This window comes from Oncorhynchus gorbuscha, linkage group LG24 (genome assembly GCF_021184085.1).
Source record: "Oncorhynchus gorbuscha isolate QuinsamMale2020 ecotype Even-year linkage group LG24, OgorEven_v1.0, whole genome shotgun sequence".
In the NCBI taxonomy this organism is placed as follows: Eukaryota; Metazoa; Chordata; class Actinopteri; order Salmoniformes; family Salmonidae; genus Oncorhynchus; species Oncorhynchus gorbuscha.
In genome coordinates, this window is record NC_060196.1 from 54,619,310 (window position 1) to 54,632,089 (window position 12,780).

The following is a 12,780-nucleotide window of genomic DNA, read 5'->3' on the forward strand; positions in this document are numbered from 1 at the left end:
AGAGAGCAGAGAGAGTAGAGAACAGAGTGAGGGGTTGAGAGAGCAGAGAGAGTAGAGAACAGAGTGAGGGGTTGAGAGAGCAGAGAGAGCAGAGAACAGAGTGAGGGGTTGAGAGAGCAGAGAGAGCAGAGAGAGCAGAGAACAGAGTGAGGGGTTGAGAGAGCAGAGAGTAGAGAACAGAGTGAGGGGTTGAGAGAGCAGAGAGAGTAGAGAACAGAGTGAGGGGTTGAGAGAGCAGAGAGAGCAGAGAACAGAGTGAGGGGTTGAGAGAGCAGAGAGAGTAGAGAACAGAGTGAGGGGTTGAGAGAGCAGAGAACAGAGTGAGGGGTTGAGAGAGCAGAGAACAGAGTGAGGGGTTGAGAGAGCAGAGAGAGTAGAGAACAGAGTGAGGGGTTGAGAGAGCAGAGAGAGTAGAGAACAGAGTGAGGGGTTGAGAGAGCAGAGAACAGAGTGAGGGGTTGAGAGAGCAGAGAACAGAGTGAGGGGTTGAGAGAGCAGAGAGAGTAGAGAACAGAGTGAGGGGTTGAGAGAGCAGAGAACAGAGTGAGGGGTTGAGAGAGCAGAGAACAGAGTGAGGGGTTGAGAGAGCAGAGAGAGTAGAGAACAGAGTGAGGGGTTGAGAGAGCAGAGAGAGCAGAGAACAGAGTGAGGGGTTGAGAGAGTAGAGAGAGTAGAGAACAGAGTGAGGGGTTGAGAGAGTAGAGAGAGCAGAGAACAGAGTGAGGGGTTGAGAGAGCAGAGAACAGAGTGAGGGGTTGAGAGAGCAGAGAACAGAGTGAGGGGTTGAGAGAGTAGAGAACAGAGTGAGGGGTTGAGAGAGCAGAGAACAGAGTGAGGGGTTGAGAGAGTAGAGAACAGAGTGAGGGGTTGAGAGAGCAGAGAGAGTAGAGAACAGAGTGAGGGGTTGAGAGAGCAGAGAGAGTAGAGAACAGAGTGAGGGGTTGAGAGAGTAGAGAACAGAGTGAGGGGTTGAGAGAGTAGAGAACAGAGTGAGGGGTTGAGAGAGTAGAGAACAGAGTGAGGGGTTGAGAGAGTAGAGAGAGTAGAGAACAGAGTGAGGGGTTGAGAGAGTAGAGAACAGAGTGAGGGGTTGAGAGAGTAGAGAGAGTAGAGAACAGAGTGAGGGGTTGAGAGAGCAGAGAACAGAGTGAGGGGTTGAGAGAGCAGAGAGAGTAGAGAACAGAGTGAGGGGTTGAGAGAGCAGAGAGAGTAGAGAACAGAGTGAGGGGTTGAGAGAGCAGAGAACAGAGTGAGGGGTTGAGAGAGCAGAGAACAGAGTGAGGGGTTGAGAGAGTAGAGAACAGAGTGAGGGGTTGAGAGAGTAGAGAACAGAGTGAGGGGTTGAGAGAGTAGAGAACAGAGTGAGGGGTTGAGAGAGCAGAGAACAGAGTGAGGGGTTGAGAGAGTAGAGAACAGAGTGAGGGGTTGAGAGAGTAGAGAACAGAGTGAGGGGTTGAGAGAGTAGAGAACAGAGTGAGGGGTTGAGAGAGTAGAGAGAGTAGAGAACAGAGTGAGGGGTTGAGAGAGTAGAGAACAGAGTGAGGGGTTGAGAGAGTAGAGAGAGTAGAGAACAGAGTGAGGGGTTGAGAGAGCAGAGAACAGAGTGAGGGGTTGAGAGAGCAGAGAGAGTAGAGAACAGAGTGAGGGGTTGAGAGAGCAGAGAGAGTAGAGAACAGAGTGAGGGGTTGAGAGAGCAGAGAACAGAGTGAGGGGTTGAGAGAGCAGAGAGTAGAGAACAGAGTGAGGGGTTGAGAGAGCAGAGAGAGTAGAGAACAGAGTGAGGGGTTGAGAGAGCAGAGAACAGAGTGAGGGGTTGAGAGAGCAGAGAGTAGAGAACAGAGTGAGGGGTTGAGAGAGTAGAGAGAGCAGAGAACAGAGTGAGGGGTTGAGAGAGCAGAGAGAGTAGAGAACAGAGTGAGGGGTTGAGAGAGCAGAGAGAGCAGAGAACAGAGTGAGGGGTTGAGAGAGCAGAGAGAGTAGAGAACAGAGTGAGGGGTTGAGAGAGCAGAGAACAGAGTGAGGGGTTGAGAGAGCAGATAGAGTAGAGAACAGAGTGAGGGGTTGAGAGAGCAGAGAGAGCAGAGAACAGAGTGAGGGGTTGAGAGAGCAGAGAGAGTAGAGAACAGAGTGAGGGGTTGAGAGAGCAGAGAACAGAGTGAGGGGTTGAGAGAGCAGAGAACAGAGTGAGGGGTTGAGAGAGCAGAGAACAGAGTGAGGGGTTGAGAGAGCAGAGAACAGAGTGAGGGGTTGAGAGAGCAGAGAGAGTAGAGAACAGAGTGAGGGGTTGAGAGAGCAGAGAGAGCAGAGAACAGAGTGAGGGGTTGAGAGAGCAGAGAGAGTAGAGAACAGAGTGAGGGGTTGAGAGAGCAGAGAACAGAGTGAGGGGTTGAGAGAGTAGAGAACAGAGTGAGGGGTTGAGAGAGCAGATAGAGTAGAGAACAGAGTGAGGGGTTGAGAGAGCAGAGAACAGAGTGAGGGGTTGAGAGAGCAGAGAGAGCAGAGAACAGAGTGAGGGGTTGAGAGAGCAGAGAGAGTAGAGAACAGAGTGAGGGGTTGAGAGAGCAGAGAACAGAGTGAGGGGTTGAGAGAGCAGAGAGTAGAGAACAGAGTGAGGGGTTGAGAGAGCAGAGAGAGTAGAGAACAGAGTGAGGGGTTGAGAGAGCAGAGAACAGAGTGAGGGGTTGAGAGAGCAGAGAGTAGAGAACAGAGTGAGGGGTTGAGAGAGTAGAGAGAGCAGAGAACAGAGTGAGGGGTTGAGAGAGCAGAGAGAGTAGAGAACAGAGTGAGGGGTTGAGAGAGCAGAGAGAGCAGAGAACAGAGTGAGGGGTTGAGAGAGCAGAGAGAGTAGAGAACAGAGTGAGGGGTTGAGAGAGCAGAGAACAGAGTGAGGGGTTGAGAGAGCAGATAGAGTAGAGAACAGAGTGAGGGGTTGAGAGAGCAGAGAGAGCAGAGAACAGAGTGAGGGGTTGAGAGAGCAGAGAGAGTAGAGAACAGAGTGAGGGGTTGAGAGAGCAGAGAACAGAGTGAGGGGTTGAGAGAGCAGAGAACAGAGTGAGGGGTTGAGAGAGCAGAGAACAGAGTGAGGGGTTGAGAGAGCAGAGAGAGTAGAGAACAGAGTGAGGGGTTGAGAGAGCAGAGAGAGCAGAGCAGAGAACAGAGTGAGGGGTTGAGAGAGCAGAGAGAGTAGAGAACAGAGTGAGGGGTTGAGAGAGCAGAGAACAGAGTGAGGGGTTGAGAGAGCAGAGAGAGCAGAGAACAGAGTGAGGGGTTGAGAGAGCAGATAGAGAGTAGAGAACAGAGTGAGGGGTTGAGAGAGCAGAGAACAGAGTGAGGGGTTGAGAGAGCAGAGAGAGCAGAGAACAGAGTGAGGGGTTGAGAGAGCAGATAGAGTAGAGAACAGAGTGAGGGGTTGAGAGAGCAGAGAACAGAGTGAGGGGTTGAGAGAGCAGAGAGAGCAGAGAACAGAGTGAGGGGTTGAGAGAGCAGAGAGAGTAGAGAACAGAGTGAGGGGTTGAGAGAGCAGAGAGAGTAGAGAACAGAGTGAGGGGTTGAGAGAGCAGAGAGAGCAGAGAGAGCAGAGAACAGAGTGAGGGGTTGAGAGAGCAGAGAACAGAGTGAGGGGTTGAGAGAGCAGAGAGAGTAGAGAACAGAGTGAGGGGTTGAGAGAGCAGAGAGAGTAGAGAACAGAGTGAGGGGTTGAGAGAGCAGAGAGAGTAGAGAACAGAGTGAGGGGTTGAGAGAGCAGAGAACAGAGTGAGGGGTTGAGAGAGCAGAGAGTAGAGAACAGAGTGAGGGGTTGAGAGAGCAGAGAACAGAGTGAGGGGTTGAGAGAGCAGAGAGTAGAGAACAGAGTGAGGGGTTGAGAGAGCAGAGAACAGAGTGAGGGGTTGAGAGAGCAGAGAACAGAGTGAGGGGTTGAGAGAGCAGAGAGTAGAGAACAGAGTGAGGGGTTGAGAGAGCAGAGAGAGTAGAGAACAGAGTGAGGGGTTGAGAGAGTAGAGAGAGTAGAGAACAGAGTGAGGGGTTGAGAGAGCAGATAGAGTAGAGAACAGAGTGAGGGGTTGAGAGAGCAGAGAGAGTAGAGAACAGAGTGAGGGGTTGAGAGAGCAGATAGAGTAGAGAACAGAGTGAGGGGTTGAGAGAGCAGAGAGCGTAGAGAACAGAGTGAGGGGTTGAGAGAGCAGAGAGAGCAGAGAACAGAGACGTAGAGAAGAGAAGAAGATAAGAACAAAAAGAAGTGTGCTGCCTGCAAGATTACAAAGTCACAGGCAGCCAATCTTTAGTTCATTCCCATTGGAGCCAAAGTTTCTGTGGCCTCTGCTGCTGCTGTACATGCTTCAGTGTTCTGAAGGATGAGGACTTAGAACTACGGTACCTTGTGGACCTTTTAACCTGCTCTTCCCTTCACCCCCTTCACCTCCTCCTCCCTTCACCCCTCCCCTTCACCCCTCCCCCTCCCCTTCACTCCCTCCTCCCCCTCTACCTCCTCCTCCCTTCTCTCCCTTCACCTCCTCCTCCCTTCACCCCCTCTACCTCCTCCTCCCTTCACCCCCTCCTCCCTTCACCCCCTCTACCTCCTCCTCCCTTCACCTCCTCCCCTCCCTTCTCCCTCCATCCCCCCTCACCTCCTTCCCCTTCATCCCCTCCACCTCCTCCTCCCTTCACCCCCTCCACCTCCTTCTCCCCCTTCACCCCTCCACCTCCTCCTCCCTTCACCCCTCCTTCCTTCACCCCCTCCACCTCCCTCCCCCCTCACCACCCCTCCTCCCCCTCACCTCCTCCCTCCTCCCCCCTCCACCTCCCTTCCCCCCCTCCACCCCCTCCTCCCTTCACCCCCTCCACCTCCTCCTCCCCTTCACCCCTCCACCTCCCCCTCCTTCTTCCCTTCACCCCCTCCACCTCCTTCTCCCTTCACCCCCTCCACCTCCTCCTCCCTTCACCCCCTCCTCCCTTCACCCCCCTCACCTCCTCCTCCCCTTCACTCCCTCCTCCCCTCCACCTCCCCCTTCACCCCACTCACCCCCTCCTCCCTTCACCCCCTCACCTCCTCCCCCCCCACTCCCTCCTCCCCCTCCACCTCCTTCTTCCCTTCACCCCCTCCTTCTTCCCTCCACCTCCTCCTCTCCTTCACCCCCTCCTCCCCTTCACCACCTTCTTCCCTCCACCTCCTCCTCCCTTTCACCCCCTCCAACCCTCCTCCTCCCCTTCACCCCCCACCTCCTCCTCCTCCCCTTCAACCCCCACCTCCTCCTCCTCCCCTTCACCCCCTCCACCCTTCCGCCCGATCACTTTTGAAGCTCTGCCCGATGACCCACTGGGGCAGGTAGTTAAGAACTCAATAATTCTGCGCAGATTACCCCCTCTGTTCTTCACTCACTCTCTCTGTCATACGGAGACGGACAGACAGGGTTACGGCTAAGTGACAAGTAGGTAAACTAAACACTGAGTTGGGTGGGTGAATTATGATTCCCTGGGTCTCTTTGTGTATAGAGACAATTCTCTAGGTGTAGAATTGATGGTTGTGTCCTCTGATGTTCAAACAGGCCTTCTTAATAAGTCTGAGTTATTATGATTCTCTGGCTCGCTAGAGAGAGAGAATCCTCAATAGGTGTAGGATAGATGGCCGGATCCTCTGATGTTAAAATAGGCCTTCTAAGGTTATCTGAGTTGTGACAGATGGTGGAGAGAAAAACACACTTAATTACACTATTCTTTATAATGACTAATAACGGGACTGAAGCCTTGTCTCAGCAAAACCTTTTAAAAACAAAGGCTTTCACAAATCCGTTGCGTTTGTGAACCCAGTCTGCAACACGCAATGACATTGTAACTTTGGAGACGAGTTCCCTTCAGATCTGTGCGTGTTTGGACATTTTTGTTTGTGTATGAGGATGATTGCTGTGTGAGAGTGAGTGAGTGAGTGAGTGAGTGAGTGAGAGTGAGTGAGTGAGTGAGTGAGTGAGTGAGTGAGTGAGTGAGTGAGTGAGATTAGGTCACACCTTTTTGGTGTCTGTCTATCATTGAGCACAGCTGCTCATCATGGTGGAAGCCTCTCACCTCCCACCTCCCATTACCTGCCCTTTAACGGGAGGCATCTGCTAGTCTTTTCAATTCAATTTACCATCTAATCTGCAGTACATCGAGTACCCCTTTGTTCCGCCCTCGTTTTGGGTCAAATTAAAGTGATGCCGAAAGTTACTGCCGAAATGATTGAGTTTGACTGATGTCCCTAAAACGGGTGGAAGATCCTCGGACCAGACCAAGGACTTTATGAATGAGCGCTTCCTCCTCTAAGTCAGCTGTCACTCAATCAACCAATGACATAGAGAACCTTGGTTTGTTCCTTTACAGAGGCGAGCAAGATGACAGTATAGCATTAATTCTGCAGCCAATTGTTTCACTACATTGTCAGATACCCAGATCACCATGAAAAAAGAAGAAAAAGAAGAATAGACCAAGAAGCACTTTAGTGTGCAGTGCTGATATAACAGGAAAAGACAGGGAAATAACACCGTAAGAACAGGGAAATAACAGGGAAGTAACAGGAAACGACAGGGAAGTAACAGGAAACGACAGGGAAGTAACAGGAAACGACAGGGAAGTAACAGGAAACGACAGGGAAGTAACAGGAAATGACAGGGAATGCAACAAAATGTGTTAGTTCTACTGTAGAGAGAGAGTGAAGCTGCATCGATGTGTTAGTTCTACTGTAGAGAGAGAGTGAAGCTGCATCGATGTGCTAGTTCTACTGCAGAGAGAGTGAAGCTGCATCGATGTGTTAGTTCTACAGCAGAGAGAGTGAAGCTGCATCGATGTGTTAGTTCTACAGCAGAGAGAGAGAGTGAAGCTGCATCAATGTGTTAGTTCTGCTACAGAGAGAGGGAAGCTGCATCGATGTGTCAGTTCTACTGCAGAGAGAGGGAAGCTACATTGATGTGTTAGTTCTACTGCAGAGAGAGTGAAGCTGCATCAATGTGTTAGTTCTGCTACAGAGAGAGGGAAGCTGCATCGATGTGTCAGTTCTACTGCAGAGAGAGGGAAGCTACATTGATGTGTTAGTTCTACTGCAGAGAGTGAAGCTGCATCGATGTGTTAGTTCTACTGCAGAGAGAGTGAAGCTGCATCGATGTGCAAGAGAGTGGAAAACAGAGAGCGAGAGAGCGAGTGAGAAAGAGAGAGAGAGAGTGAGAGAGAAGGAGAGAGAGAGAAAGAGAGTGAGAGAGAGTGAGAGAGAGAGAGAAAAGGAGAGAGAGAGAGAGAGAGAGCGAGATAACAAAATAACACGAGTGGAGAGGAGAGATGTTACTCACGTAGGCACTGAGGCACCATTCCGTTCCAGGTGCCGTTGCCCACGCAGGTGAGAATGGCAGGGAATGACAGCTCGTACCCTGGGGAGCAACTGTAGCTCACGCTGGTGCCCCACTCAAAGTCTGTACCCTCCAGGACTCCATTGGAGATGGCAGAGGGTGCTGCGCAGGTCACCGCTATGGGTGGAGAGGAGAAGGGGGTGAGGGGGGAGAAGAGGGGAGAGAAAGAGGGTGGGTGTAGTGGGAGAGAGGACAGGGAGAGAGAGGAGAGAGAATAGGGGGAGAGAAGGAGAGCGGGGGAGGAGAGAGGTAGAGAGAGAGTAGAGAGAGAGAGAGAGAGAGAGAGAGAGAGAGAGAGAGAGAGAGAGAGAGAGAGAGAGAGAGAGAGAGAGAGAGAGAGAGAGAGAGAGAGAGAGAGAGAGAGAGAGAGAGAGAGAGAGAAGCAAGAGGGAGGGAGGGAGGGAGGCGAGAGGGCGTTTACTCTGAGGGGAAGTAATACTTTAATCAATGCTGAATTACTCACTTACTTAACCCTCATTATCCCTGTAGGGATATCATGAATCAATTAGGCATGGATCATACTTTACTTAACCTTCATTATCCCTGTAGGGATATCATGAATCAATTAGGCATGAATCATACTTTACTTATATCTCATTATCACTGTAGAGTTATCCTGAATCAATTAGGTACGATTTATACTTTATGATTCCATTCATGGCATAAAGGCAAACAGCGAATACACAAGACACATTTGGGAAAAGGCTGCAGCCAGGCTAACAACTAAAACAACATATTTTCATAATCTTAGGAAATGAAGCCGAAGGAATAATTTGGTTTGCCACCCTTAGTGGACATTTACTACCAGCTATCTAACTGAAACTGAGCTAATGGTTTTCTCTCCAAGCACTAGCCTCTGGGTGTCACTAGGCTACCTGGGGTGGTGGGTAGCCTAGTGGTTAGAGTGTTGGGGCAGTAACCGAAACCGAATCCCCGAGCTGACAACGTAAAAATCTGTCGTTCTGCCCCTGAATTTGTTCTTAACTGACTTGCCTAGTTAAATAAAGGTTAAATCAAAAAATAGCTGAGTCCCAAATTGCACCCTATTCCCTATATAGTGCAATAAGGCAGAGAGAGACAGCCAACACCACGCTTGAGTAGGATAAAGGCTGGATGACTCATGTTGCACTCTGAAGAGTGAGTCTCCCTTTCTCTTCCGTGTCTGTTTTTCACACAGTTCTGCCAACTACGATGTGAAAACATCATACTCCTCCTCTCACTGAACTACAGTAATAGCAGATATCGTAGGCTGTCCCAAAAAACATTGCATGGCGGATACACTCTTTACCGCAAATTACAGTAACAGCAGATAGGGCTTTCTAGAAGACTGTTCTGTGAGGGTTGGTTTGGGCAGAAACAGGCTTTCTAGAAGACTGTCCTGTGAGGGTTGGTTTGGGCAGAAACAGGCTTTCTAGAAGACTGTTCTGTGAGGGTTGGTTTGGGCAGAAACAGGCTTCCAGCCAACTGTTCTGAGAGGGTTGGTTTGGGCAGAAACAGGCTTTCTAGAAGACTGTTCTGAGAGGGTTGGTTTGGGCAGAAACAGGCTTCCAGCCAACTGTTCTGAGAGGGTTGGTTTGGGCAGAAACAGGCTTTCTAGAAGACTGTTCTGAGAGGGTTGGTTTGGGCAGAAACAGGCTTCCAGCCAACTGTTCTGAGAGGGTTGGTTTAGGCAGAAACAGGCTTTCCAGCAGACTGTTCTGAGAGGGTTGGTTTGGGCAGAAACAGGCTTTCTAGAAGACTGTTCTGAGAGGGTTGGTTTGGCCAGAAACAGGCTTTCAAGCATACTATACGATAGACACAATACTCTCACCAAATTACAGTAAAATAGTGCACTATTTTGGAAAGCCTATCACCATGGACATAGTCATCTCACTGAATAACCGTTACAGCCCTGTGGATACTTTCCAAAAGATGGGATTGGTTTGGTCAGTAACAGCTCTGTGGATAGACTTTCCAAACGATGAGGTTGGTTTGGTCAGTAACAGCGCTGTGGATACTAGGCCTATTCCTTATACTATATAGTACCCTTCCTTTGACCAGAGCCCATTGGCACCATATCCCTTATATTATCAGTCCATTCCATTTGACCTGAACCCTTTGATTTGGAGGGTAGTGATTAAATGAATCAGCTTACTAAAAAAAAAACACATTAGTCCAGCTGAATGGAGCTTTCTGATGATTGGCTGCTCTTATTGCCATCTCTGTGTCACAGTAATAAAAACAATAAACGTGTAATAAATTCCCAAATGTTGTATTAATATTCTGAATTAGTATTGGACACGCTTGGTAGCCCCTCCATTGAGAGTGGACCAGCTTGGCTTGTACTAAGCTAATGAATAATAGTTTATGCAGAGTAGTTTCACAACTCCAGTGACACAACAGTGGTGAAGAAGTTCTACAGCTGCTCTGACGGATCCTCCATTTCACAGGCATTCTCACATACAGTATACAATATGAGTGCATGCACGCACACAACTTGGTGTTAAAAGGCTGTTAGACTGTCACCCACCCACCTCCATTAGGCTACTTTCTATTCCGCACTGTCACGAATATCACCGAAGGTGGCTCCCCTTCCTGTTCAGGTGGCGCTCGGCGGTCGTCGTCACCGGTCTACTAGCTGCCACCGATCCTTTTTCCCATTTCGTTTGGTTTGGTCTAATTGTTTTCACCTGTTCCTTGTTGTGGTTTTTGGGGTTGGTGTTATTTAAGTTCGATTAGCCCGCTTGTGTTTGTGCGGGCTTGTTTCTGTTATGTAAAGGTGTTTCGTTATATTGTGGGTTTTCCGCTGTCCGGTTTGATACCCGTGTGTATTTTAGGTGGAGTGTATTTATGCCTGTGTTTCGGCGTCACCTATTTGTACATGTTTCTGGTTGGACATTAAAGCGCTGTTTTTTCCCGTATCCTTGGCTCTCTGCGCCTGACTCCACACCCATTCACACCCATTCACACCCATTCACTCTTTGAACATTACACACACGTCAACATCCACAGATCTAACTGTGCATCATAAGAATGTACGGCACCAAGATGGTCCTTCTGTAGCTCAGTTGGTAGAGCATGGCGCTTGTAACGCCAGGGTAGTGGGTTCGATCCCCGGGACCACCCATACGTAGAATGTATGCACACATGACTGTAAGTCGCTTTGGATAAAAGCGTCTGCTAAATGGCATATATTATATTATTATATCATTCTGGAGCTGTTGCATATGTATGCATAACAACACACTTTCACACAGCCAGGAAACGGAACTATCACCTGTACAAACGGATGGAGACACGTGTTGATCATAGTTGGTCCAAGATAATGGTCAAAAGCTGAATGTTATGCATGTTGAGAAAGCGTGTTATGAAGAGAAACCTTTTCTGCCTGGCCATATAGTGTCAGCAATAACAACTACAAGACAGGATGTTGGTCCTAAAATAACAACTACAAGACAGGATGTTGGTCCTAAAATAACAACTACAAGACAGGATGTTGGTCCTAAAATAACAACTACAAGACAGGATGTTGGTCCTAAAATAACAACTACAAGACAGGATGTTGGTCCTAAAATAACAACTACAAGACAGGATGTTGGTCCGACAATAACAAACCAAAGCAAACTGATATGCTTTATTTAAACCCTTTTTCTCACTGTGGCAGCTTTCAGGACACAATGATATATGGGCTACCGTTGCTAAGGGCAACAGTGTGGAAAACAGGAGGTGTGCAGTGTTACTGTGAATAAGCTATAACAATCTGTAGTGAAACTGGTGGTGATTCCATAGGGGAACACAAGCCAAGACATCTCTGTTTTAGACAATGGGAACATTGATTAGTTAGTCCCTAAGACTTGGCTCATTGAAATCTATTCTAAAGTGTAGATACACATATTCAAACACTCAAATTGAAGTAGTTAGGGGAACAAACCAACCAAACAAAGTGTTGCTGAGCCCTACCTTTGAAAGATGCCATGATGCCAAAATGTTATTAGATATGTTCCACAGAGCATTGTGGGTAATGAAGTACATTATGCTACACACGTGTTGCTAGGTCTTACCTTGGCAGGATACCATGATGCCACTCCAGGTGCCGTTGGAGGTGCAGGTGCGTACCGCAGAGCTGTCGGCCTCCATGCTGTATCCCGGCGCACACAGGAAGGTGATGTTCTGACCAATGGCAAAGTCCTCTCCATATCTCATCCCATTGGCTGGAACCCCAGGGTCGCCACAGTTGATCACTGTGATTATAAAGAAGGAAGGAGGGAGGGAGGAAGGAAATAAGTAAGGAAGAGAGGAATGAATGAAGGAATGAATGAATGAATGAATGAAGGAAGGAAGGAAGGAAGGAAGGAAGGGAGGAAGGAAGGAAGGGAAGGAAGGAAGGAAGGAAGGAAGGAAGGAAGGAAGGAAGGAAGGAAGGAAGGAAGGAAGGGAGGAAGGAAGGAAGGAAGGAATGAATGAATGAATGAATGAATGAATGGAAGAATGAAGGAAGGAAGGAAGGAAGGAAGAGAGGAAGGAAGGAAGAAACAAAAGGAAGGAAGGGAGGGAGGGAGGGAAGAAGGAAGGAAGGAAGAGAGGAATGAAGGAAGGAAGAGAGGAATGAAGGAAGGAAGGAAGGTGGGAAGGAAGGAAGGAAGGAACGAACAAAGGAAGGTAGGAAGGAAGGGGACAAAAGAGTGACTCAGTGACACAGTGTACTCTGTTACAGCAAACAAACACATACATAACAATGAAGACATCCCCAGTCTGGACACTTAGTTGGCTTTCTGGCTCTTGTGTGACAGACGCGGATATCTATGATGGCGGTCGAAGTGCAATTTAGGCCCCATTGTGGGTCAGGAGTAAGATGTAACTGGGGCTGTGACAACAATCGGTGGGAAACCTAATCCACAAATCATCTGAAATGACCAATTTATGCAGCCAGCAACAGAGATATCTCCACTGATGAGATACCACCTCACCTCTTTTATTCAAAATGATAGTGAAATCTATCACCGGGAAAATCAATAGCTGTGAGCTGTGTTCTCATACGAGGGTCTCCTGGGTTTAACTTCCATAATCAATTCTGTCAATCTCTTACACCTATAACTCCCTTCTGTTCTGTGGAGGACGGGATGGAAATCAGAGAGCAGGAAGTAGAATGTTTACGATCTACCAGGGATTTCAGATGACAAGGTAACAGAAACACATTAGTAGTTTTGTGATCAGTTATCACCGTGACTGACAACAAACCCCAAAAGTACTTTGCATTTAATTAATTTTTAATTTCAGAAAAAAGTTTACCCCCCATTGATTTATGTGGTGCCCTTATCAATTCCGGAATTACAGTTTTCCATAAATTTAGTGTCTTTTGCTAAAAAAACAACAACATAAGAATGAAGCTTTGGGAATCAATCATCGGAGGGTTTAAGCTCGTAAACATCTAGGT

At 48.5% G+C, this 12,780-nt stretch overlaps 1 protein-coding gene across 1 annotated transcript in view; it reads right to left on the reverse strand.

The window, feature by feature from the left end:
* LOC124012727 (CUB and sushi domain-containing protein 3-like) overlaps positions 1 to 12,780 on the reverse strand; it is an 849,083-nt gene that overhangs the window by 53,844 nt on the left and 782,459 nt on the right. Inside the window, exons 59-60 of the mRNA XM_046326635.1 lie at positions 11,408 to 11,587; positions 7,311 to 7,484 (exon numbers count right to left, since the gene is read on the reverse strand). Of these exons, the coding sequence (XP_046182591.1) occupies positions 7,311 to 7,484; positions 11,408 to 11,587 (354 nt within the window). The remainder of the gene's footprint in view (positions 1 to 7,310; positions 7,485 to 11,407; positions 11,588 to 12,780) is intronic.